At 40.8% G+C, this 27,505-nt stretch overlaps 1 protein-coding gene across 1 annotated transcript in view; it reads right to left on the reverse strand.

The window, feature by feature from the left end:
- The window catches only part of si:ch211-286b4.4 (zonadhesin), a 91,358-nt gene that overhangs the window by 21,639 nt on the left and 42,214 nt on the right, over nucleotides 1-27,505 (reverse strand). The window contains exons 49-71 of the mRNA XM_061827297.1: nucleotides 27,098-27,248; nucleotides 25,134-25,273; nucleotides 22,679-22,825; nucleotides 20,100-20,222; nucleotides 19,590-19,745; nucleotides 16,787-16,903; nucleotides 16,542-16,703; nucleotides 14,988-15,206; nucleotides 14,631-14,807; nucleotides 13,296-13,427; nucleotides 12,582-12,797; nucleotides 10,166-10,344; nucleotides 8,831-8,933; nucleotides 8,587-8,745; nucleotides 8,316-8,478; nucleotides 7,078-7,181; nucleotides 6,794-6,973; nucleotides 6,493-6,714; nucleotides 4,827-5,006; nucleotides 4,575-4,766; nucleotides 3,947-4,096; nucleotides 1,412-1,515; nucleotides 669-871 (exon numbers count right to left, since the gene is read on the reverse strand). Of these exons, the coding sequence (XP_061683281.1) occupies nucleotides 669-871; nucleotides 1,412-1,515; nucleotides 3,947-4,096; nucleotides 4,575-4,766; nucleotides 4,827-5,006; nucleotides 6,493-6,714; nucleotides 6,794-6,973; nucleotides 7,078-7,181; nucleotides 8,316-8,478; nucleotides 8,587-8,745; nucleotides 8,831-8,933; nucleotides 10,166-10,344; nucleotides 12,582-12,797; nucleotides 13,296-13,427; nucleotides 14,631-14,807; nucleotides 14,988-15,206; nucleotides 16,542-16,703; nucleotides 16,787-16,903; nucleotides 19,590-19,745; nucleotides 20,100-20,222; nucleotides 22,679-22,825; nucleotides 25,134-25,273; nucleotides 27,098-27,248 (3,679 nt within the window). The remainder of the gene's footprint in view (nucleotides 1-668; nucleotides 872-1,411; nucleotides 1,516-3,946; nucleotides 4,097-4,574; nucleotides 4,767-4,826; nucleotides 5,007-6,492; nucleotides 6,715-6,793; nucleotides 6,974-7,077; nucleotides 7,182-8,315; nucleotides 8,479-8,586; nucleotides 8,746-8,830; nucleotides 8,934-10,165; nucleotides 10,345-12,581; nucleotides 12,798-13,295; nucleotides 13,428-14,630; nucleotides 14,808-14,987; nucleotides 15,207-16,541; nucleotides 16,704-16,786; nucleotides 16,904-19,589; nucleotides 19,746-20,099; nucleotides 20,223-22,678; nucleotides 22,826-25,133; nucleotides 25,274-27,097; nucleotides 27,249-27,505) is intronic.

The raw sequence follows: 27,505 nt of genomic DNA on the forward strand, positions 1-27,505 counted from the left end.
GTGGAGTATGTGGTCATCTCTGGCTAGTCTGGCAACGTAAAGAGCTGCCACATTCTTTCTCATGTTTTCATCCTCATAATCAAGTGCAGGAGTTTTATAGGAGTAAAATGGGATTCACACAACTGTTTCAGCAGATATGACAAAAGCAAGAATTGGTACAAACAGGTGTTTTAGAGCAAGGCATGCAGTGACCTCAACAATGGTAAAACCAAGCCACATCTACATAAATACATGGCACAACATGAGAGGGAAGCATATTTGGTTCTGGAGTATGATAGACTGTTGCCGTTTTCTTCCCACATATCACAATTTTTCCCTCCTTCACGAAGTCTTTCGTTGTACTAAGTGTGACAATTTGGGGATTGTAAGTTTAAGTTCTCCAAGTTGTAATTGTACTTCCAAATAAATTTAGAAAAAGGCTTAGCTTCATTATTTTAGGTGAAAGGGACAACTGCAAGCACTTGCCTTTGAAAGTAATTTACAAGCTTTTCCAGAGATCCGCAAAGAGCTAAACATAATGTCCCTTTTAAAGTTAGAGGCAAATTGCGAGGAAAAAAAAATGCAAAAAGATATTTTTCTAAATTATATGTTAAGGCCCAGAAAATAGGTCAGCATTCATCTGCAGAGGACAGAGTGCGTAGAAAAGAGAACATTTACGAGATGTTTACCCAGCATGACATGGGAGAGCATCAGAAAGCTGTGTACTTGCAGGTCTATCACAAAACTGTCCAGGAGGGCAAGGGGGGCAGTCCTCTACCCTTTTTAGTCCTGGGAAGATGGATAGGGAGCCTGCAGGGCATGGAATTGGATTTTCCGTTCCAGCGGGGCAATAGTAACCAGAGGGACAAAGAGGGCTTCTGGTAGAATTACTCTGAGGAAGAGCAAAAGCAGTTTAGCATGTATTGATGTACTGTAGCACACAAGATGGCTGTGCTTAAAATAATGCACACTGGCAGCATCACTTCCTGAAAATGCTTGATGATACATGTATTATAATAGTAATGTAGTGAAATATGACTTTTCTTGTCAGCCTGAAGCCATAATTAGATTTTATGACTAGGTTTTGCCAATGGAAAAGGCACCAAAAAAAATCAAAGCACTTTGGACAATATCAAATTTTCCCATCATTTGTTCATGCGTTGTAAACAAATCTGACATTTAATTTGATAGTGCGCTTGACGGAAAGCTAATGTAATGACATGAAAAAGGGAAAGGGGTCATCACTGAGGAGAGTGGAAATAATGTCTGGAGATTAGATTTCTCCCCCCCCCCCTTAGGACAGAGATTTTCATATTAAATGAAATGGGATGCAAATATTAATAATTATTTTCTTGACGTGGGCAAGGACAAGTAACATACTGTACAAGATCACTGTGTTACACTTGATTTAAAAAATAATTGAATAAATAACCTGATACTCAGAAGAGTTATAGGGTGTCGATCCAGTGGCACAATAATATCCAGCCTCACACAATCCTGTGGGCCACGAAAGACCAGGCTGAGAACAAATCATTCCTGTGGAAAAGAGCATTAACATGTTCTTGGATATCATTGATTTTATAAACCATTGACCCCAAATGTAGGACAGCACAGTCTAATGAGACCAACAGAAACGCTGAATCTTTAAAAAAAAAAAAAAGGTATGCAACACGCTGTACAGATACAAGTGACCCGAGTTACAGGTTTTTCAAGATATAAGCAGTCTAGGGATGGGTAAAAATCTAGATTCATCAACATTTCTCATATTTTTCATGTTTTTTTGTGCTTATTTAGTTACTGTGTCCTCCTGTTCTTGTCAGCCTTGTACTTTGTGTTGACATTGCAATCCTAAACATCGAGTTTTAACTCTGATGTTCGGAGTCATTTTGGATTCCCTTTTAAATCCGCAACACAGTAAATGGTAAAAAAGATACTGAAACCACATTACTTAGTACCAACACAAAACCAACATCCGAAGTTGCAGTCCCAAACCTGTACGGAGAGTTAGGACAGTGGATTTGGAGTCATTGAAGTCATCAGAAAGAGTGATTGACCTCGACGCAACTACTGTAATTTCTCGTGTATAATGCGCATTATTTTGTCACCAAAAATTGTCAAAAGAGCGCATTATATATAGGTATTCGGGATAATTCTCCATACATTTTAGAAATGTATTCGCACTTTTAGAGGTTATGAAAAGTTTTCCACTTTAATTCCAAAATGCCAGCTAGAGTTTATTAGAAAGGTGTATGATTTCAAGTTAGTACGCCACCCCTACATAGTGGTTATGAAAAAAGTGTCGCCTATGCTGTCATTTCAGTATGACTGCATATGTATCTGTAGAGTTGTCCTCTTAAGTTTACATACCCAGTCAGATTTTGTGAGATGTTGGTTTTTGTTAAATATGACTGATGACTGTTCTGTTCTGTGTAGAGCTTTGGTTTGTATTTGCTATAATTTCATGTTAACCTCATTTCTCATATTTTTCATGTTTTTCGTGCTAATTTAGTTACTGTATCCACCTGTTCTTGTCAGCCTTGAACTTTGTCTCTTCACTTTGTGTGTATTTTCTTCCCTGGTTTCGGTTCATTGTAAGGTGTCATTATTACTGTCAGTGTCACATCCCAATTGCCAGTTGTGTCACTCACTCACACAGTTATTTCATCAGTAATGACTTCTTTTGGGTTTACTCAAATGTTTCGTTGTTAGTTTTGTTTAGTTTTTGGACTTTGTTGATTTAGTATTTAGATTTTTAATTTTGGATGAAAATATTTTACGATACCGCTGCGTCGCCTTCCTGGTTCCCTGCATTTGGCTCCGCCATGTTTTTGCCTTGCCTTCAAAATCAAAAATGGAACAATGACTGAACAACAATCATCATCCATTTCTTTATGGTTACGTTTTCTTTAAAGATATTGCTTTCATGCAATGCTTGACCATTTAATTTGAATCCAATTAAAATAGAATTAAATGGGTTTCACCTGCTTCGTTATGTTTTCTTTTAAGAATTGTATCCATCTTGTAAATTCTGCTTCGGTAATCAAACACGAGAGCCAACAATGATTTCTAATTTACCATGTAAAAGTAGGGCTATGAATTTCAAAATAAGACCAAGTAAATACTAAAGAAAGTAATTCATGTTCATATAAAAAGCTCAACTTATAATAATAATTATTTTGGGAAAAACTCTGGAAAAAAAGTACAAATTATACTAAATCTAGTTTGATCCAAAAAAAAAGCATGATACGTAGAAGGATTGTCCAGAATTTAGAGGTTAACTTTGTGGGTGCGTATTGCACATGAGTGTGCATTATAAACGAGAAATTAGGGTAATCATTTTATTTCTAATCAGTAGAAATTAGTTTCAAATGTTCTCAAGTCTTGAGGCCTGAAACGGAAGCCACACAGGGGTGATAAATGGGGTGACGTCCCACAACACTTGAATCAACTTTTGTAGCCAAGGATCAGCCCACTAAGGTCCCCGCCTTTAGCCGCTTCCCAGCTCACATAGTACCCGATCCCGTCTGAACTCATGTTGCATTTTCGAGCTGTGACCGGCCAAACCCAATGTTGCAAGCCTCACCATCACGCCCGACCTCTGGGCCTGGCTCCAAAGGGAGGCTCCAGTGACCCGGGCCCGGGCAAGCAAAAACGAGATTTAGTACTGTTTCTTCATCGAGGGTCTTTTAGCTGTGCTTTGTCTGGTCCCTCACCTAGGACCTGCTTGCCATCGGGGAGCCTGCCAGGGCCATGAAGCCCCAGACAACAGAGCTCTTAGCATCATTGGGTCACAGAAACCCCTAAACCATGATAAGGTGATGGCTCCAAGATGGGTACAAGTCCACTAATTAACTTATAGTTATATTAATACCTCCCTGATAGGGTCAATTAAAGTGAACTCAACTCTTGTACACGATCTTATTTGACAGCTCAGATCCTAGAATACCATTATTAACCAAATAATTACCAGCAGGACAGGGTAGGCAGGCGTCAAGATTTGAGGCTCCGGGCTGGTTCTGAACAGTACCAGGTGGACAGGGGAAGCCCACTCCTTCTGTCAATCCTGGTGGACAGTAATAGCCAGCAAGACACAGTGCAGGCTGCACAGTACCTTCGACTGAAGCCACACAAAGCACAGCAAATTAGGCCTAATACACTATGTGACATGATCGTACTTTCAGTAACACCCGATGAGCCAGTGTCTCCATCTTTGAATAGATATGGCTGCCCAATTTCTGACACTGTCACAGTCAAATGCCTTGTCAGATTAAATTAACCAAGTGTATATGAAGAAGAAAGTATAAAGTGAATTTTTACTCGATAATCGTTGCATTTTCTGATTTTTCAAATGTCTTCTCCATGGAATGCCATTGACACACATTTGACTATGAATGGCACACTTTATAGGCAAAAAACAAGTCATGGTAAAGTACCAATTGGATAGAATTTGTTCTAGCTCTACCCCCTGATTAATTAAATAATCAAGAACAAGGTGTGTCCCACAATTTCCAACCAGATTGGGTGTACATATTCCTATTGGCCTCATATTGCTAAATCCCCCCAAATTTATTTTGACTATACAGCTTGTTTCCCACCTTGACAGTAATATCCAGCGGTACATTCAGTACAGTTGTTCAGGTGTGAGTTGCCTGTAATAGAGCTAAAAGTTCCTGCGGGACAAGGAACAGGGGCCGGTGTTCCACGAGGGCAGAAGAAACCAGGCGGACACAGAATCTGATCTGCTTTGCTGGAGCCCCAGTCACAGTAAAACCCAGACCAACAGTCACCTAAAGAACAATTAGATGGCTGGAGGACTCATTCAAACAGTAATCCAAAATGTATTGTACCTGCTTTAAGCCCCTGTTGGCAGAACCCACCAGGGGGACACAGAGACCCAGTAGTGTTGTCAGTGGGGTTTGGAACTGAGGACCCCATCATGCAAAGAAACCCATCCATGCACCATCCAGAGGGTTCCACTAAACCTTCAGACCCACAGAACAGACCTGCAGGACAGGCTACGCACTCACCTGAAGACAAAAACCACCAGGAGCTTTAAGGCCTGCCGCACACCAAGCGCTGGGGCTGACAGAAATGAAACTGGACTAAAGTGTTTCAGGAAAAAAAGATATGGTGTGCAATTCCTCACACACATAATCAACTTGCTGCAACAGAATGACTGCAACCCCTCGTGTTCTTAGAACAAATGTTGTGAGGCATCGTAAGCACTTTTTATTGAACCACAAATATGGAGGAATGGGCAGGGAACAAGCGGCAATCTAGAATTTAATGATAAAAAGATGACGCGGGAAATAAATGGAGCTGTAGACAATGTAGAAAATTCACTCTTTTGAGTCCATCCATTGATTGATTTTCCACTTGTACTCCACACTTCGATTTTTATCCCACAGGTACATGTGAAATTATACATAAGTATTTATGTAGAACAGTACATAGGTGGAACGGAGGTTGACTGGTTAACACGTCTATCTCACAGTTCTGAGTACCTGGGTTCAAAACGGGCCTTAGCCATGTGGAGTTCGTGTGTTTTCCCCACGCCTGCATGGGTTTTCTCTGGGTATTCCGGTTTCCTCCACTTCCCATAAACATGTACGGTAGGTTGACTGAAGGCTCTAAATTACCCATAGGTGTGACAGTGATTAGAGGTGGTTGTTTGTCGGTGGGTGCCCTGCGATTGGCCAGTGACCGGTTCAGAGTGTACTTCACCTCTCGCCTAAAGATAACTGGGATAGGCTCCAGCACCCCTACTACTGAGGATTAAGCAGACAGAATATAGATGGACATTATATATGAGTGGGACAGCGGACAACTGGTTGGTACATTTGCCTCACAGTTCTGAGGACTGGGGTTCAAATCGTCTGTGTGGAGTTTGCATGTTCTCCCTGTGCCTGCGTGAATTTTCTACCCTGATTGAGTTGTTCACATACTTATTCAAATGTATCAGCATTTTTTCAGGCATACAAACTAATGTTTACCGAAGCTTTACAGCATTAGTCGACAGAATATCAACATGTTTGCATAGATGTTAGTGCCAGCACTAGCTTCTTAAGCCACTTTTTTCGCCTGCTTGCAAGTCGTGTCGTATTAAAAGTCGTGAATGTCTCATACAATTATTGAATGATAGTCAACAGCGGCCCCCAAACCTTTTGTTCACCCCCCCCCCGACACAATACATTGACATGATCCATTGTTGCCGTCATCGCCATATTACTACTGTCGTGTTTCTGGCTGCGTTAACTGGTGTTACGTTGTCTGGTTCCGACACTCAGTCAGTCTTTAATTTGACAAGATAAAGCCCAGAGGATACAGAGGGTATCGGAATACATGTCATCTGGTGTTGCCACTGTTTGACCAACATATGGCAAAATTTTTTTGCCAGTAATCTGACATACTGCAAATCATCGCAAAACACCAAATTTGCCTTGCAGTCTGAGTAGGCATAATTTAGAGATGTGTCACAATATTTTTCAAATGTCACATTGAAAAAATGTTAACCTTCAGAGGTGAGACCCTGACTGGGCCCATATGTTCCTTTGGGGCAGGGAATGGGGCGACCGTCTTGACTCTCTCGGGGACAGAAGAACCCAGCAGGGCATGGCATAGGATTGGACAATGCAGCAGAGTTCCCTCTGGTTGAGCTTATCTTGACAGTTTCACAGTGGAAGCCGGCAGGACACCGCCGACACTCGGTCTGGCCTGATGTATCCTGATAGAAGCCTGGCAAGAGACATTTGAGAAGAGTGAAAAATGATATGCAGGATAGTGACAGCTGGAATATTTTAAATCACAAGATTACCAGGTAGGCAAGGCTTGCAGTCATCTTTTCCTTTCCTCCCAGTCTCATTTTGGAAAGAACCAGGTGGGCAGGGCGAGGGGACTTTGCTGCCCTCAGCACAATAGTGGCCTGCCGGACAAACGCCACCATACACACTCGATATTGGTGCAGCAGTCTGAGATCCCTCAAGACAGTAGAAGCCTGAGGCAAAATAGTGTTTATCAAACACTTTAAGTGCTGCAGTCATATGGTACGAAATTTACATGTTAAAATAATGGCTAATTAATAATTTTCTATGTTGATACCAGGTAGGCAGGGTCCAGACACTGCTGAAAGGCCTGTTTCTGAGCAGTAGAAGCCCGGGCTGCACCTACGACACTGAGATTCGTCCATCAGCCCATTCTGTTCGCTGTTAAAAGTCATGTTAAAATATACAGCAGAGAGAAGAAAACACAAGATGTGGCTTAATACACAGCTTTAAAATACTCCACATTGGGTATTGTGCACTGAAATGAGATCCAAAACAAGAAACAAAGAAAATTACATTTTTAAGAAATGATAATGTTCAGTAACGGATTCTTGTAACAAGATGTTTATTGTGATCGCAGTTTATTTCAAGGAGTGGAAAACTACTCAAATATTTTGGTAACTGTATTTAGCTACCTGAGAGGAAATTGTTAGAAAAATATATGCCAGAGAATCGAAAAAAGGTGTACAATGTTAATCATAACCTCATTTTTAACTTGAATTTTATTTCAAATACATTAAAGGAGAACTTGTTCCTGTCACTCTCTCTGATATTCGATTATCACTTTGTTGTGAGTAAAAGCAATATGTCTGATTTTGGGGGGGCAGGTGTATGACAGATGAGAATTAACTATTCATGTTACATGAGCTCACCTGAGGAAAAACTGACACTTCTTAGAAAGAAGCCATCACGTTGTGTTTGAATGAACTCCTTGCTTTTGTAAGTTTTTTTTACTGAAATGTACCTGGGAATGTGTATGTCTTGTTCATATCTACTGAATGGCTAACATGTTTCCGTTGACAAAAATATTATACAATACCAGAGTATTGTTTTTACTTTTTTCAAGTAATATTATGAAAAAGGTCTTGCACTAGACATCATTAAATTGTTAGAGTGTCAAAAAGTAGTATACAGTACAGTAGCAAACAAACAAAAGCTTTTTGATGATTAAATTTTAAGGTAAAGGTGGAAAGATAGACATTTGGATTTGTTACAGCTAATCAAAATCCTTGATTTTCAAGAAATGTTAATACAGTGGTATACAGTATAAGACACAATCAAAAATAATGTTTAAAATGAAACAGGAATTGGTGTTTTGAAAGTACTTGCTGATTTTGTATAGAATATCTATTTCAGTTTTTCACTTGAACGACTGAAATAAATTAACTTTTTGAAGATATTCAATTTTTTTGAGCTGTACCTGCATTTCATTAAAAGTATGAGATGGGTGTTATTCATGAGACTGAAGACCATGCAAATATTGAATACTAATGTGGTACACTGAAAATTATATACCTGAATGTTCCTTTGGGGCATGGTTGTGGTACCACAGTCCCAGCAGAGCAGAAAAAGCCAGGGGGGCACAAGAAGCCAGTCACGTTGTCCACTGGGGACGGTTCAGACGCTCCTCTAACACATACAAACCCCGCAGCACACAAGCCACTGGGAAAAATCCTCCCTTTGGAAAAAAAAAAATTGTATATATATTTTAATAACGTATTACTTTTAATATATACATATATTAAGAACCTTCCAGCAGCAGACTCAGTCTGTGCATGTATTGCACCTGATCCTTGACAGTACATTCCAGAGTCACACAACGAGCATTGCCACTCATCAATCAAGCCTGTCAGATTTCCATAGGAGCCCGCTGGGCAGGGGAGTTGCGTTGCTGATTCACTTGGACAGTAAAAGCCTCTCTCGCACAGAATTGGAGAGGAAGTTCCTGATTTACATGTAAATGAAACATAAGGCCTTTTTGCATTTAGACAACCAGGTGAACTGCCTGCTAAGTTTGACATGAAACAAACCTTTATCTTGACAGTAGAAACCAGGTGGGCAAGTCTCACAACTGCCCTGGCCTTGTCTGCGCTGGTAGCAGCCTGGCTGGCAAGGTGTTGGTTCTGCACTGCCCTGAAATGAGCATTATTATGAATTCATTAATTTATTAGGCTTTATAGACCCATCCAGGTTAAGCATGTCCAAGGAACTGATCAAAATCAACACCAACACAATGCTGTTGGTTAGTTTTCTAAAAAAAAAATTGGTGCCAGGTGTAAAACTACACAGTTAAATTCTATATATATATATATATATTATAGACAATAATATATTTTTTTATATACTGTATATATATATATATATATATACATTTCTACCACTGCAGTATACAGTTAGCCATCAAACTATGCCAACAACTTGAAAATATAAACAACAGATCTCTGCAGTATTATGAGTGTGTTTTGTGTTATTTGGGCTACAGTGTCTTTGCCAAATGCCCCCAAGCACAGTGCGTAGCAAGGTAGCAGTCAAATGGATGCCTCTTCCAGCCTACCAGAGGCGAGAGTGGCCACCAATGGACCAGTGCAATGCTGTCAGGGCCTTCAGCTTCACAGGTGTTGGCAGCAAAAAAGCGGTGCGAAGAGGAGGAGAAAAAAAAAATCATCCAAGAGGATCACTGTGCATTGCGCTGCTGTGGTTGCCTGTGGTGCATTGGAACAAGTCACATCAGTGCACCAACAACTCACTGAATTTCAATAGAGGCAAAGGACAGGAAAAGTGTCCCGGTGCTGCTGCCGGTCATTACGCTAACGCTCAGAGGCTGCCTAGCTACAGAGTGCCTCTCTGCACCCCATGAGAGCGTGAGCATTCATCTTAAAGAAGTGGGAGATAAAGCAAATGATAGCATGAAGTTCCACGGGGACAGGGTTTTCACAGGTTTCAGAAACATGCCCACAGCACCTGAAAGAAAGTCTCGTTTCCCGAAGTTTGGTTCATGTAATTGCAGATTTTTTATTCAGTCTGATTTTGGAGGCTTCTTAAAAATATTCAGCTCTGCAGTGTGTCAAATTTACAGATGTTTTTTTTTTTCTTTTCTATCACTTTACCAGGCCTTTAAGTAGAACTTGTGAATTACCAATTGGAACCCTAATGATCTTTCACATCACTCTGGTTAGGAATCACCGAACCAATCTATCAATATGGTGCAATTATCCCCTATATTTTAAACTTGACACACCGGCGAGTCATGGTCATGTAGCATGCAGCAATGTCCTTTACTTGGCAAGACGCAGGACATGATTCCTCATACGTACACTATTTAACAGTGACAATAGCTGCAAGAATCTGGACATTGGTTGCCTGACCTTCTCACAGTAGTGGCCCACTGGGCAGACATGCAGTTCTGGCCTCGCCGACCTATGTCCCACAGGACAGTAGTAGCCTTGTGCACACTGGCCACTTGGCGCAGTCAAGCCTCTCTGGTGACAGTAATGACCCGGCGGACACGGCAAACACGACTCCACTGAGAATCCACCTCGTGAGTCTAGAAGGAACATTATTACACGGAGAAGAATAGGGCCCATTAACACAAATGTAACCGTCTCGTAAGATGAACAACTAATGTAAAGAGTGAATTATCATATATATGTAGTGGTGATCTTTTGAGTTGCGTTTCAGTTTCTAATCTAGCAGTTTACAAAGGTGCAATGTAATACAATTCCAGCAGTTTGCCGCAAGACAAGATTACAATTACAGTACATGATTAAACCACTTTGTGACCAAAATTATTCATAAGTGCCCGCAGGAGAGAAAGTTTTCATTTTCTTGTCTATTACTGAGATGTAAAAGACACACAGCAGTTCATTCAAGGACATCACAGTACAGCGATGAGGATTAGGTACTCCTTTTCATCTTCGCATTGTGTCTCAATGCTCATTTTTTAATAACTAATGAGCTAAATAATTGGCAAGGGATTATGGGACTGTTTGCTTTCTTTGAAAGGAAGAGCAAAAAGAATTAATTTCATCATCGTAGATGTGCAATCAGCAGAGGAAACCTCCAAGTCAAACACTTTTCTTTCCCTGACGCAGTGGTGCCATTCCATGATGGTGGTTGCTTTGGAAGTTGTTGGAAATTGGAACGAGAAAAACTTTGACAAATAAAGAAATAATTTGTCTGGGTGAACAATGTTGGCATAAAACGTTTAGGAACTCTATCTGCAAAGTTTTAAGGCAGGTTTGGTGGAGTCCAACCATCACTTAAAACAAATCCAACTTACTGTCTGGAATGGAGACCAAACTCAAAACACTGGTAGCACCGTGACCAAACAACTAGTATCAGATCGTCCTGTACCACATACTACCTGAGCACTTCCACAGGACTTCCCGAGAGGGACTGTCAAAAGACTTAAAGTCCACAAAGGATCTGTAGACAAATACAGAATTTCCTAAAAAACGTCTGGAAGTAATTCTCCATTACTTAATCGGACTCCTTCCATGCCCGAGTTTTGAATCAGTATTATCAACTACTGAAGCTGCATTTTCTTGTCCAGTCAGTACCCATCAGCTAGAGAACCACAGGCCAAAAAGACCCAAAAACCTGAATGCATCCGTAAACAGCCATTGTCAACCAATGGTTTCGGGAGCCAAGCACATTAAGGCCACAGCTCCTGTCATCCGCCTCATCAGTGAACACAGGGAACATGCCACACTGGAACTTGGTGTCAACCACCTTCTATGAACCATCAGAGGTGAGAGTTGAAACTCCTTCTGACTTTGGACACTTCCAGCAGACCCTCACACCACATTTGTGTCTGCAGACTATGGACCGGCAATGTCCCTTACCATCAGAGCAAACACATTACAACAAGGTGATTGGTTGACAGGTCTGCCTCTCTCTTCACCGAGTGAGGCAACATGGGAACAAGTCCAGTGACAAACTGTGGCCTGATGTCATGATACTAAATACATGTATGAACAACCTAATGTTTGCAGATGATGCTAGTTATGTAAAATCCGTAATGAGGAAAGAAATACAAAAACAGATCACCACTCTGGGTTTGGCAGCAAAGGCCTCGCAGTCACAGTCTTACAGGGCTCAATGCCATTGGTGATATGAACAGTGCCTGGAACCCACTCCAAGGATTCCCCTAAAGGTACAAGGAAGTGTCAACTTTATGTTTTACCTCTGTGAATGACCTGGGCTCTCTGTCTTTTTTTAAATTCATGTATGACCTTTAAGCACCTCTAAGCTATACCATTTCTTATATCAGAATTTCTTTGACTGGTTCTACAGTTACACATACATTTCTTCTTAGGTTTGCTGTCCAAGTTTTTTTTTTTCCCAAACATCTTGGTTGAACTCGGGCGGCACAATGAACGACTGGTTAGCACATCGGCCTCATACCTCTGGCTTCTGGGGTTCAAAACCGGCCTCGCCTGTGTGGACTCTGCATGTTTTACCTGTGTCTGTGCGAGTTTTCTCTGAGTACTCCAGTTTCCTCCCACATCCCAAAAAGATGCACGGTAGGTAAACTGAAGACTCTGAATTGTCCATAGGTATGAATGTGAGTGCAAATGGGTGATTGTTTAAATGTGCCCAGAGATTTGGTGGCAACCAGTTCAGGGTCTACCCTGCCCCCTGCCTGCAGTTAGCTGGGATAGGTTCCATCACGCTTGCGACTTAGTGGGGCTAAGCAGTACAGAAAATGGATGGATGGATGGATGGATTTCAGTTGGACTTCAATTCTACCACCTCTTGGATGTTCTACTGAGCGCTTACTTTGTATAGTCCCAAGAGGGCAGGGCAGAGGACGAGATGATCCAAGAGGGCAGTAGTGACCTGCAGGGCACAGAATCGCATGGGGGTCTTCAGAGCCTCTTTGGCAGTAGTATCCTTCAGCACAGGGTCCAACTGGGGCTTCAAGACCAGTGTGGTTACAGTAAGAACCATTGTCACAAGCTCGGGGGTAGGTAGAACCCAAAGGACAATAAAAACCTGAAAAGTAATGAAAAGTTATGGCTGAACTTTATCAATAAGACTTTATAGATTATGTGAGATTTATCTAACATTGTACTTTTAATAGTCTAAAACTTTTATCTTCATCCCATCGACTTCATTTCTATATCTTCCTAATAGAAGAGACACTTCCCTCCAAGAATTGAAATTGCTCCTTAGTCAGTTTTAAGAGCACTTGAACTTCACCTCATCTTTTCACTTCCTAGCTAGGAAGTCAAGGCTTCCTGCAAATATCTTATTTTATTCCAGATGGGAAGTAATTACAGTCTAAATTTTATTTTTCTGTTCTTAAACATTGTTGACAGTTTATTTTTGTGAACAAATAAAAGCATTTGGAAGTGACCAGACATTCCAGTAGACCCAGGGGAAATGAGCCATATATCACAGCAATTACAGTATGTGGGACTAGTGTCCTCCAAAGGGCATGAAACGTGTGTGTGTAGCAAAGGTGTAGGATCATTGTCAATATTTACGCACCCTTGGGGCACGTGTCACCTTTATAGGTGGCACATTTCCCATAATGTGGACTTTCCAGGTGTGACACAGAGTGAGTAACAATATGGTTGGAATCTGACTGTGTATCCAATTTGACCCATTTGGAATCTTCCTCTGTAAGCAGAATCAGAATCAGCTTTAATGGCCCAGTATGTAGGTCGGTGCCCCTCCATTCATGTAACAGAATACGTATAATACAAAATACGACGAAGCATCACAAATATTTGACTTAGTGTAACGTCTCACAGGTAGGAAAGCAAAGACAAATAGTTTTTCACCAGATGCTGATTTGAACTTTTTTTTCCTCATCAATGGGAGGATATCATTTTATAATATGCAAGATGCATACAGAAAGGAGAACAGAATTTTTTTCTTTTTTACGTGGGAACGTCAAATTGAAATGCCATCTCTTTGTGGCACACGTCTGCTTAAGTGAAGCAATTACAGTGGAATATATAATGTCAAATTGTTTCGAGCCAGTCCAATTATTTTCAGAACAAAGTAACGCGAAACTTCAGTTCAAAGGGCTATTAGTATGGCATGCAAGATAACGGCTTACTTACCTTCTGATACCTGTGCCTTTTTTTTTTGACAATGCATATTTCAAACAAAGTGACTTAACATTTAAGACTCCAACTCACCAAAAGGATCAGAACTTATGGAAGCTGCTTTTTGTTTTACTCCCTGATAGAAATTTAATTACTGTATGAAAACCAGCAGTTGATGCAGCTACTTTTAAGAATCGCTAAAGAATGTGCCACTCACTGAATGTACTGTGCCATTGAAGACTCTTTCAGTGTTTTGTATTTTATAGTTATTACAGTTGTTAATACACGAGATAATTAAGATGTTAAAAAATACGATGTGTGAGGCTCATCTGCAACACTTTAAACATTTTTAACTGTGCACATTTACTATTCTGTTTACACTTGGATGGAGATTAAAAATTCTATAAAGTGGGTCCAAGGTTTATAACTAAATTCCCTTCCAATTGTGGCTACAGAACCCAAATTGGTGCATGGCGGGAACACACCATTCTCTTTTACCAACTTGTGCTAATGTAGTAAGAAAGTCAGATTACAGTAAATATTTGAATTAAAAACAATTCCAAGAGATGAATATTTCCAATCAATGTAACAAGAATGCACAGCAATAACTTAGCATGCCTTCTTCCACTGAGGACTCATTGTAATGTAATGCTCAGCTTGCCTGATTCAAACGAATCACTTCTATTTTCATTATTTCCAAAGAGATTCTTTGAGTTTTAGAGGTTCCACTGTATCACAGTGGTAGAAACTGAAAACAGTCATATTTTACCAGTACTGCAGGAATTGTTGTTGCATGTCCTGTTGTTGTACATCCAATCCGCACTGCCCATCTTTATGGTGTAAATTTCATGAAGTATTTCATGTAGACAGCTGAAGTGAAAGGAGCTGGCTTGAGGTGTTGGACTGTCTGCCCCTCCAGTACAAAAGAACCCTGCAAAACACAAACCTACAACAGGAAGAGGTTATCTTAATAACGGTAATTTTATGAACACTAAAAAGGAAAACCAAAGTACTTCACCATCTTGGAACTAGGCTGGTGTAACGCATGGCTCCCATAACTCCAAAACTCATCACAAACAAATGATCTTGTGTATAACTGTTGGGACAGCAGGTGTAATACCCTCACCTGTTGGCTGTGAGGCTCCGGGACCAACGCAGTATTTCCCAGATGGACATGGGCGGCAGTGAGACAAGGACGAAGCACCAGGCTCAGGAAGGAAGCTGCCAACAGGACAGGGTTTGGGTGATTCACTACCCAGAGGACAAAAGTGTCCTGGGGGACAAATATCGCCATGAGGCTGGGAGACAGGGGAAGCCTCTGAGGACCCAAGTAAACAAAAATACCCTGTGGTAGGAAGCGATAATCTAGTTAGACATTACATTGAGAGCAACAGGTAGTCATCAAAGAATGCAGCCAGTAGTGCAGTATTTGTATTATCAGTATTATCAAACCAAGTAAACAACAGGTTCAAGCTTGTTTTTTTAAAATTTGGATTTCTTTTCCGATGGCAAAGTTGTAATCTGTACAGGTGAGAGGAAAAAAAAAACTGCAATAAAAACGCTGTCAAGTAGAGGAAATGATGTTGTTCACCGGGAGTATTTTGACACTTGCTATATACAGAGTACCTGGTCCAGCTCTGTGTGCTCAAAGTCAGAACCAAAGATGGACAATCAGCATTTCGTTTCTGTGATTCATATATCTGGAACAAACTCCCTGAAAACATCAAGTCTGCTGGGAGCCTGAGGTTTTTTTTTTTCCCCTAATCGAGGCTGAAAACACACTTGTTCACTGCTCCCTTTAATGAAAACGCTAATTTTTTAAATCTTTTTTTTAAGTTCTTTATTCACTCTAACTCAGCATGTTCTACATGTTTCTTTTGTTCCCATGGTCTTTGCATTCTAATGTCCTGTGTGCTCCATCATTAAAAAAAATAAAAAACGACCAGAATGATGTACAGTATATTAGCATCTGGGGTGGCAGTCTTCTTCCAGAACGTAGACTTGAGGTAAAGATTTGTTTGCCCCAGACTAAAAATGTGTCACCAAATCAGACAACAGATGAACGAGACAACTTCAGTCATCATTAAGTCTGTTATTTATCCTGCAAGGAAAATAATCTGGTGACCACCGTCAATGTGGGGGAGTGTTCTAGTGCCCTCTGTTGCCCACGAGACATGATAAGGCCAGATACAGTATGGCTGTTTTTTTTTTTTCCACAGATCATATTAATGATGCAGTAGAGTCAAATCCCAATGATTGCTTTAACAAATATGACAAGTGTTTTTTTTTTTTTTTTGTTCAAGGTTTGGTGTCAGGACTTGCAATTGAAGGGTCAGGATTTGAAATGCAAGTCTACTTACTGACTATAGTCGAGGCGCCCGTGAGAAAGTCACCAAGCACTACCCCAAACCCTTCAAGAGTCGCAGCATTTTGGGCGCCCCTTTCATGTTAACATTTGCCCTTTCCTGTTTCCATATGTATCACGTGGTTCTCTGTACAGTGTGCAATGCATAATACTGTATATACAGCAGAGTGTGAGTTGAATATCCCATGAGACCTTTGTACAATAATAAAATGGAGGAAAGGCAGTCTGCATAAATGTCTCTTATTTACAGTTGAGGAAGAGACACTCATCCAAAGATATTTCCAGAATCGTCCTGTGGGGGCTGAAGCGTTAGACCTGAGCTGCAGGGTCCAGACGGTTCCGTCATAGCGGTGCTGTTGCAGAAGGCGCCTCGGGGGCAGGGGGAGCAGTCACTGACGGAGGTCCTGCCGGGTGATGGACCGACAGTGCCCATCGGACAGGGAGTTGGCACCGATGAACCTTCTGTGCAGTAAAAACCTGGACGAGATTGTGTCATTCCATAAGCTTCACTTCATTATTCCACAAAAGGGAGAGTGCAGATGTTTTTGCAACGACTCTACCTGGTGGGCAGCTGTTGCATGCAGATTGACCAGATGAAGATTGAAAAGCTCCTGGGCCACAGATGGACGGTTTAGCACTACCATATGGGCATGCATGGCCAGGCGGGCACTGACATCCTGTGTCCAAATCAGATATATCATAAAGCTCATTTGGTGTCTTCTTGTTTACGGAATGTGCTTTTTGGTATGCGGTACTGTCCTCAGACACTATTTCAACCCTGCCCGTAGTGGTACCATGGAAACAAAGCAATGGAGACAAAAAAGATTGTCCCACATGAGAAATCCTGAGGGAGGTGAGGTAAGGACGCTCAGCAGCAGGCGCCTTGACAGCAGTGAGCTGGTGACTATTAATAGTTTCTGGTTCATTTCAAGTCTAAGTTAGCACAAAAAAAAAAAAATCTTGAGGAAAAAAAGGTGATAAGATGGTGCGAAATCATTTCCAAGAATCTTTGAGTGTCTGTGTGATTTACATTAATTGCCCCCCTGAACACGCTAATTAGAGCTATTCCTAATTTGGATCAGTACTAAATTGCACACTTTTTTCGATTAGCACCTCCATGTGTCTGAACGTTCTCAGTAAGATTCACTGACACATTAAAGAAAATGTTAATACAGTAGTATGAGAAAAATAAATCCTGGATATGCAGTTTAATAGGTGTCACCAGTCCCAGAAAGATTGTGAAAAGAGCATTTGTAATATTTGATTATTAACCTAAAAGAATTTCAGCAAGAGGAGCACGGTGACCGACTGGTTAGCACATCTACCTCACAGTCCTGAGGTTGCTGGTTCAAATCTGGCCTTGCCTGTGTGGAGTTTGCATGTACTCCTTGTGCTTGATTAGGTTTTCTCCGGGTACTCCTGTTTTCCTCCCAAATCCCAAGAACATGCATGGTAGATTGACAGAAGACTAAATTTCCCATAGGTGTTAACCGTTTATTTGTGCCCTGCGATTGCCTGACTATCAGTTCACGGTGTACCCTACCTCTCGCCCAGAGTCAATTGGGTTAGGCGCCAGCACAAGCATGACCCTGGTTAGGAAAATCGGTACAGAAAATAAATGAATTCCTGCAAGATAACTAAAACACAATTAGCACCGTCAACAATGCTGCTGATAAAAAAAAATACTCCTTTTGAATGACACCGTCAGCTAATATTAAGCTAATAAAAAACAATTGGAATTTGAACTTCACCCAAAATATGCCTCAAAAGACTTGAAACCAGAACTATGCATGATGGGATCTTGTAAGTATTTAACTAAGAAGTAAATGCTCAGATTTAAACTCATTAAATGAGAGTCAGCTCCGGAGGAGAAGCCAGAACCTTTCATGCTAACAATGAGTGTGCTTTTAAATGCTCATACTATAATTCCCTCTACCTTGCCTTAGGTCATTGTTAAAAAAAAATAAATAAATGAAAAAAACAGCTCCAAAGCATGATGCACCATGCTTGTTTTTCAGGCCTGTTTTTCCACTGTCAGAACTGAAGGAAGGAATTATGAACCGTTTGAAACAACAGTGACTGATACCGCATAACCTGTAGACTGCCTGTAGAAATCAGGAGGGAAAAAAATGCCAAGAGAAGCTTACTAGGACATGTAAAATTTACTTGGGGATAATCAGGGGGACTTTTAATGGTGGTAGGTGTTTTTTCGACTCCCATTTAACATGAGCTGGAATGTTATTTTGAACACCGAAACATCCCAGTGATAAGGGGGTGTGCACACCTGTGCAACGACATTGCTTATTTTATTTACCCTCTCAAAATGATGACAAAATATTTTCAAATGACATGGACAGGTGATGGTGTGGATAACATTCATCGTGAAAAAAAGTTTTGAAAAGATTTATCTTGGTCATTTTTTTTATATTAAAAAAATGGCATTGTGGCATTGCAACAGCAGCGTTCGGCTCTTTTACATCCACTCTACAGGCATCGCAATGCTTCAGAAATTTTAGTGATACAGTACCAAAAAAATGCTACCACATGAAAATGTTGCACTACCTTGCTGTTAACTGCATTATGTGTCTGCTAGGCAACTTCTAACGGTCATTAATTTTACTCGATTTTAGTTTGACTATAGACAACAGTCCACGTGTGAATAATTGTCTACTGTATATGCGGCCTTGATTGCCTGCCGAGCACTGTAGCGTGTACCCTTGCTCTTGACCAAAGTCAGGTGGGATAGGGTCCAGCTCAACCGCAATAGAAAATGTATGCATGGATAGTTTTACTATGGAGTAGTTAACTTATCTTTAGGAAGTCAGTTCGGACAGTTCGGGTACAAAATGGTTTTATGATAGTGGGATGTTGAGCCTGGAACAAATTAATTCCCTGTACATTATCTCTGATTTTTGTATTTACTGGAAAGGCAACCACTGTCACTGAACAGATGGCATGAATTTGGCCCTTCAAATGTACAGTATCTTTATAATTCTATTTATGGTTAACAATGTAGCAGACCTTCACTGAAATGTTTTTCATGCATTGTCTCTTTCATGGCGTTGACAAAAGCAGAAATACATGTGAAAAATCAGTCAACACAATATTTGAGTTCTGCAATTTGACTGGCAACCAGTTCAGGTTGTACCCCGCCTCCAGCCCAAAGATAGAAGGGATAGGTTCTAGCACTCCCACGACCCTTGTTAGGATAAGGAATTTCAGTTTGCAAAGTGATATGACTCATCTTAAAGGACAATAGGGTTTAAAAAAAAGTTTAGGGTTTACATAGAAAATGTAACGACAACTAGTTTTAATGCACATAATCAAATGCTATGGGAACGTGGGAAAATCTCTGATGTTTACCTGGCTGATGTCCAGACACTGACCCCAACGGACAGAACCAACCCGGAGGACAAAGAAGGTCAACAGAGGTCTGCCCCCAGAACGGACAGTAGGACCCTGGGTAGCAAGCTTCACAGTCGGCGTCCGACTCAGCCCCCACTGTCCCTTGGAAAGTGCCTATCAGGTAATTGGTCATCTATTGTAGGTCACAACATCCACACACGCACTAAACAACATGGCATTCGCGTGTCTAGCTGTGCAAGATGGCCGCATTGATTCACTTGCTTAAGTAGCTCACCAACGATTGTGATGGTTTTATTAGACTCCCATTAGGTTTCACAACCTCCTTTCAAGATTTGGAATACATTACACTCTTGTACAATACCTTGGGGGCTTTATAGTATTGGATCCCACCTATAGAGCCAATGCAGTTAAAAGCAAGCCGCCACCCATACAGTCTATTGGAGAATTGACAAGGGCTTTGAAACGTAATTGGATTTTAGATTAGCGCAGGTGATGTTGGTTTGGTACCTGGGGGACAAGATGTTGGTTTCACGCTCCCTTCAACACAAAAGTGGCCTGCAGGACACACATCTCCATGGAAATGAACTGCGGTTGACTCACCAGGAAGTGCAGATGGAGACTCACTATCTCCTGTAACCAAGACAATAAATCTTTGTAAGATGTTTTTCCTCATTAGATTAACTGAAAAGTGAAAGCCCTTCTCAGAAATTCCAAGGAGAAACAACCCACTTAGGGGAAGTAGTGTGGACTGGTCAGTGCGCCATGGAGTTTTCCCCGGTGCAATCGAGTCAAAATCATTGATTCGTCTATTCGTAAAAACAATCATTAATAAGTACTGGAAAAAGGTTTGGAATGAAATCCATAAATCTGCTAAATATGTTTCAAATCCATAGCCCTTATTATATAGTGTATGTGCTGCACATTTGTCCTTTTAACAATGGTTGGCATGTATAAACAGTGAGGCATATCTCTTCAAGACAATGTAAAGTCAATTTTTTTTTAAGACATTCTTGAAAATAATGACTGAAAATGTGTGGTGCTAAGACTAAGTTCTTGGTAGTACTCGTTTATGAAGATATAACAAACTTTCTTGATTTTTTTTTTTTTCCCGTGTGGGTAAGAACGGTGCCCAATGACGCACTTCGCCATCCAGCAAGAGTCACACTTTGTTCGCTCTCTCAGAGCTTGTACAACTTTGTTCTCAGCAGCGGTAAGCCTGCTCAATTGCTACGTGCTGTTAGCTATCTACAGTTAAGACACCCTGCTTTATTGCAAGTTCTCCCACTTAGAAATCATGGAGAGGTCTGAAATTTTCATCGTAGGTGCATGTCCACTGTGAGAGAGATAATCTAAAAGAAAAATCTAGAAATCACAATGTATGATTTTTTTAACGATTTATTTGTGTGATAAAGCTGCAAATAAGTATTTGAATGCATGTCTATCAGCTATTATTCTGACCCACAAAGACCTGTTAGTCCGCCTTTAAAAGTCCACCTCCACTCCATGTATTATCCTGAATCAGATGCACCTGTGTGAGTTCGTTAGCTGCATAAAGACACCTTTCCACCCCACACGGCTGGAAAGGGCTACGGAGAAATTGCCAAGCATCTTGCAATCATTAGAAAATGGAAGAAGCTTAACATGACGGTCAAGTTTGCCAATGACCATTTGGATGATACAGAGGAGTCATGGGAGAAGATTTTGTGGTCAGATGAGACCAAAATTGAACTTTTTGGTCATAATTCAACTAACCGTATTTGGAAGAAGACGAATGATGAGATCCATCCCAAGAACACCATCCCTACTGTGAAACTTGGGGGTGGTAACGTCACGCTTTGGGGGTGTTTTTCTGCACATGGGATAGGACGACTGCAAAGTATGAAGGAGAGGATGACTGCGGCCATGTATTGTGAGATTTTGGGGAACAACCTCTTTCCCTGAAGATGGGTCGTGGCTGGGTCTTTCAACATAACATTGACCCAAAGCACACAGCCAGGACAACCAAGGAGTGGCTCCGTAAGAAACATATCAACGTTCTGGCGTGGCCTAGCCAGTTTCTAGACCTAAACCCAATAGAAAATCTTTGGAGGGAGCTGAAAGTCCGAGTTTCTCAGTGACACCCCAGAAATCTGTCTGATTTAGAGAAGATCTGTGAGGAGGAGTGGCCCAAAATCCCTCCTGCAGTGTGTGCAAACCTGGTGAACACCTACAGGAAACGTTTGACATCTGTAATTGCAAACAAAGGCTACTGTACCAAATATTAACATTGGTTTTCTTAGGTGTTCAAATACTTATTTGCAGCAGTAGCACACAAATAAATCATTAAAAAAATCACACTTACTTGATTTTTCTTTTTAGATTATCTCTCTCACAGTGGACTTGCACCAACAATGAAAATTTCAGACCCCTACATGATTTCTAAGTGGGAGAACTTGCAATAGAGCAGGGTGTTCAAATACTTATTTTCTTCACTGTAGCTATGCCTCCACCCAGTTCAAGCCCCAACCAGATGCTTACATGAAAATAAATACACACAAAAAATTGTAATGTTCATACTTAGATTTACTTTTAATGGGAACATTGTTGTTTTGGTCACTGATGTGTAGTGCTGCACACCCCTGACTTTGGTGTGGGCAGTGTGGGATCGAGTTCTGCTCAGTGATTGTGTCCATATGTGCCCTTTGTCTGCATTTAATCAAGCATAAAATTCATCCAATTTGAGATTTGAACTTGTTTTTTGAGACAGTATCACATTGGAGATCAATCAGTTCTATCTACAGCTCCCGTGATACTGTTTAAGGGTCTTATGTGACCTAATCCTGGATGGGTGATTCATTGACATCAGTTCATGCATTGGTTGTTACCATAATCAGCATTTTTGGTAGAAAACTTTAAAACCCGAAATTTATTTTCACTTTACAGGGACTTTACAAAGAATTTCACTCTTAACACCATAGTCACATTTAAATCGAGATCTCATCTGAAAACAACAGGAGGTTCTATTACAAGGGGAAAATGCTTAAAAGTGTGCTAGAAATATTTTATTTGGTTATGTAAAAAATGTTTCACATCCACGCTGACATCACCTGGAATATTAGCAGAAGGTGTGGCCGTTCTCGACCCAGCCATGCAGTAGAATCCAGACTTGCAGGGTCCAGATGGGGACGAGAGGCCAGCTTGGCCACAGTAATGGCCAGGCAGACAAAGCTGACAGTCATCCACAGACATTGCCGCTAGAACCAAAAAAAATTGTAAATCAAATTGTTGAGTGTGATTACAGTAAGAGGATTTGGAAATTGAGCTATTTTTTTTTTTTGGGGGGGGGGGATTTTTGAAAATATATTTTGCATTTAATATGGAGTTATGATTCAGTCGCAACATGAATATGGATTAATAGATATCAATTTAAAAAAAACTTTGTTTTTGTATTGTTTATAGAGCTTTTCGTACTATAAAATAATAAAGTTGAGTAATTTTGTTGGTGTTTGTGTGAGTTCTTGTAAGCTCTCTGTCCATGTGCTGTTAGGCACTACAGTAGTTTGCCATTCAACTATTCAACTACTGTAGACCGAATATAAAAATTCTGAACGGCCATGAATATGTAAACATCCCTGTCTGTATTATATTTGCTGTGGAAATATTCTATCGTGAAGAAAATAAGTATTTGAACACCCTGCTATATTGCAAGTTCTCCCACTTGGAAATCATGGAGGGGTCTGAAATTTTCATCGTAGCTGCATGTCCACTCTGAGAGAGATAATCTAAAAAGAAAAATCCAGAAATCACAATGTATGTTTTTTTAACGGTTTATTTGTGTGATACATGTGCAAATAAGTATTTGAACAACTGTCTATCAGCTAGAATTCTGACCCTATAAGACTTGTTAGTCTGCATTTAAAAGTCCACCTCCACTCTATGTATTAACTTGAATCAGATGCACCTGTGTGAGGTCACTAGATGCAGAAAGACACCTGTCCACCCCATACAATCAGTAAGTCTCAAACTTGTAACATGGCCAAGACCAAAGAACTGTCCAAAGACACCAGAGACAAAATTGTACAACTCCACATGGCTGGAAAGGGCTAAGGAGAAATTGCCAAGCAGTTTGGTGCAAAAAGGTCCACTGTTGGAGCAATCATTGTAAAATGGAAGAAGCTAAACATGACGGTCAATCTCAATTGGAGTGGAGCCTCATGCAAGATGTCACCTCGTGGGGTCTCAATGATCGTTAGAAAGATGAAGAATCACCCCAGGACTACACGCAGGACTTGGGCAATGACATGAAAGAGTTGGGACCACCATTTCCAAGGTGACTGTTGATAATACACTAAGACGTCATGGTTTGAAATCATACATGGCACGGAAGGTTCCCCTGCTGAAACCAGCACATCTTAAGACCCGTCTTAAGTTTGCCAATGACCATTAGGATGATACAGAGAAGTCATGGGAGAAAGTTTTGTGGTCAGATGAGATCAAAATGCAACTTTTTGGTCATAATTCCATTCACCGTGTTTGGAGGAAGACGAATGATGAGTTCCTTCCCAAGAAAACCATTCCTACTGTGAAGCATGGGGGTGGTAACATTGTGCTTTGGGGGTGTTTTTCTGCAGATAGATCAGGACGACTGCACTGTATTAAGGAGAGGATGACCGCCGCCATGTATCGTGAGAAATGGGGGAACAACCTCTTTCCCTCAGTCAGAGCATTGAAGATGGGTCATGGCTGGATCGTTCAACATGACAATGACTGGAAGCACACAGCCAGGAAAACCAAGGAGTGGCTCCGTAATAAGCATATCAAGGTTCTGGGATGGCCTAGCCAGTCTCCAGACCTAAACCCAAAAGAAAATCTTTGGAGGGAGCTGAAACTCCGTGTTCCTCAGCGACAGCCCAGAAACCTGTCTGATCTCGAGAAGATCTGTGTGGAGGAGTGGGCCAAAATCCCTCCTGCAGTGTGTCCAAATCTGGTGAACAACTACAGGAAACGTTTGGCCTCCGTAATTGTAAACAAAGGCAACTGCACCAAATATTAACATTGGTTTTCTCAGGTGTTCAAATACTTATTTGCAGCTGTATCACACAAATAAATCGGTAAAAAACGATACATTGTGATTTCTGGATTTTTCGTTTTAGATGATCTCTCTGACAGTGGACATGCACCTATGATGAAAATTTCAGACCCCTCCATGATTTCTAAGTGGGAGAACTTGCAATATAGCAGGGTGTTCAAATACTTATTTTCTTCACTGTAACACAACTTGAAAAATACAGTTGTACAGAACAGACATTCAAAACGCAGAGTCGATGCTCCTTTGATGAACATGGCAACGGTTGTAACAAAACCACAAAACATGAGCTGCCTTGTGCTCTAAAGATCGGATTGTGTATACTTACTAAGTGCAGAACGCATTGTACAAGAATAACCTTGGAAAATAAAGCAAATGCTGCTGCACCATGTCTCAAGACAAAGGCCATTATGTAATCATGAATAGCAGCCTATTCAGGAAACTTCCCATTACAATAATTGGGTATAATGGGTCACCTTCTATTGAGCTGAAAGTGCCTGCAGGGCATGGGACCATAATGTTGGTACCCTGTGGACAGTAGGTCCCTGCAGGGCAGCGCCGTCCAGTCGGGCCATCCTCAGGCTGGGCAGAGACAGACCTGCTGATGCAGAGGTAACTAAAGGGGGGGAGGGGGGGGGTGATGAGGAAAAGAGGAGATGGCGTGGGCCATGTGGGAAATGATAGTCACCAAACAAAATGTTTAATTATACGGGGTGTCCACAATGGCTCTTTACAATTTCAAAAATTCATTGTCGAAGCAACTGCAACTCGATGTTAATCTGATTTGTTTGATGTACTCAGTGCAGTGAATTGTATTTAAGTTTATCAATGTATAAAACCACACCAGAACAAATTCACTTACCTTACAAAGCAGGTTAATTGAACAATTATAAACATCATAAAAGAAGAAGGAGAGGAGAACCATGAATACAAGCTGTAAATGAAGTGAATGAAAAAAGAAATAAAAAGATGATTCTTGGGAATGCCACACTGAGCAAACAACTGTCTGAAACCAGGAGCTCAGACAGCAACGGGGGCCTACTGTGACACTATTGGTTATCACTCACAAAATGAAGTTACAGTAGGTGTTAAATGTCAAAGTAAACAAGCCATTGAAGTACTGTATTTTCCGCACTTTCAGGCACACATACGTGAGAGCTGACCCTCTGATTTATAATCCAGTGTACCTTATACGGTATATGGATCAATATTGAGCCACAACAGGTCTCACAACTACGTTAAGCAGCCGGTGATTCCACTTTCCCCTGTAGAAGAAGTAGCGCGCAATGTATGCTGGGATATATGACTGCACGAAGCGTGCGATTTCATTTCCATTTGTGTGTTTATGTAAAGCCCCCAAAATGACTCCTATACTCCTACGACTACTACAATACTGCGTCACTTGAGCTCGGAGAAAATAAAAAAAAAAATGTTTATTCATTTTTTTCAATGAAAGGAGTTGTGAGAACGCTGGTTTGTAATCTATTAATAAAGTTTGAGTGGCCTGTTTTGTTGACATTCCCTTTCGCACAGCTCCATCTAATGGACGCATAACGTAACCCTAGCCTCTACTGTAGCCTCTATTCTATGCGCCTTATAAACGTTTTAAAATAGACCATTCATTGAGGGTGTGTCTTATAATCCGGTGCACCTTATAGTGTGGAAAATATGGTACTTTCTATTTCGTCACTGATTAGCAAACAATGTTATTGTCCTCTTGCCCCATTCACAGAGTGAAAAACAAAAACGCAAGTGGCAAACTGCCACCACGATCGTCTTCATCCATACATATTTTGGAGGCTATTGTTGCTTATAAATTATCAATGATATATGCCCTAGGACAATTTTTTGCTCATGTCCTCCATATCATCTCTGCACAACAAGAGCTGCCAAGGGGCAACGGAATCTTGAGTAGTGGAAAAATGAAAATAAATATCGATGAGCTCTGTTTTCCACAGTGGCATCAGTCTCAATATAGAGTATAAAGAAAATGATGCAGTAAGATGCGGTAAAGCCTGGGAATATAGTTAAATTGTCTGTCTACATGAGTTGCTGAACTACTTCTGTTAATATATCCATTGGTGAAAGTGTTATAATACTGCTACATAGATTCTATTTGTTAGCCTGTCTTTGCCATTTCCCATTATGTTTTAAAAATAAGACATCTGACTTTAAGGCAAAGTTATGTGGTTTTAAAATCAGTATATAATTCTCTGACTGATTGATTAAAAAAAATTCAGCAAAACATTAAAATCAGACACTCAGACTCAGCAAAATTACAGGATTAAGCATCGATATGTCCATGGCACAAGATATTTATAGTGAGAGGGACAGTGTTGGATATAGGGACATGTGGACAATCATATTTACCAAATAAAAGTAAATAAATTTACTATTAAACTGTGATGAGCATTTACATAGAATGTATACAAAGTCGTACCCAGGAGAGCAGAGCCCAGTGGGATTTTCCAGTCCAGAGGAGGCACAGTATGCTCCTGGAGGACAGAGTTCACAGCCCCCCTCCGTGGACAACCCCATTTGGCCACTGAAGGTGCCAGCTGGGCATGGGAACGCAACACCAGACTGTGACCCTGTACATGATGAACCATATGTGCAGATGGTCAGGGACCACAACTCAGAAGAATTTGAGAGGCCCATCCTTATCCTGATCATACTCCGGTATAACCTGTTGCCTCATAATGAGCCATTTAATGATACAACCACAGGTTAGGGCGGAACAAACAAACAAACAAAAAAAATTAACCACTTTAACCCAGGTATCACAAACACTTTATATTGTTATAGATAAGTCTGAGGCCATCACATCTGTCCTGCATAATCTGATAAT

The sequence above is a fragment of the Syngnathoides biaculeatus genome, chromosome 8 (genome assembly GCF_019802595.1).
Source record: "Syngnathoides biaculeatus isolate LvHL_M chromosome 8, ASM1980259v1, whole genome shotgun sequence".
In the NCBI taxonomy this organism is placed as follows: domain Eukaryota; kingdom Metazoa; phylum Chordata; class Actinopteri; order Syngnathiformes; family Syngnathidae; genus Syngnathoides; species Syngnathoides biaculeatus.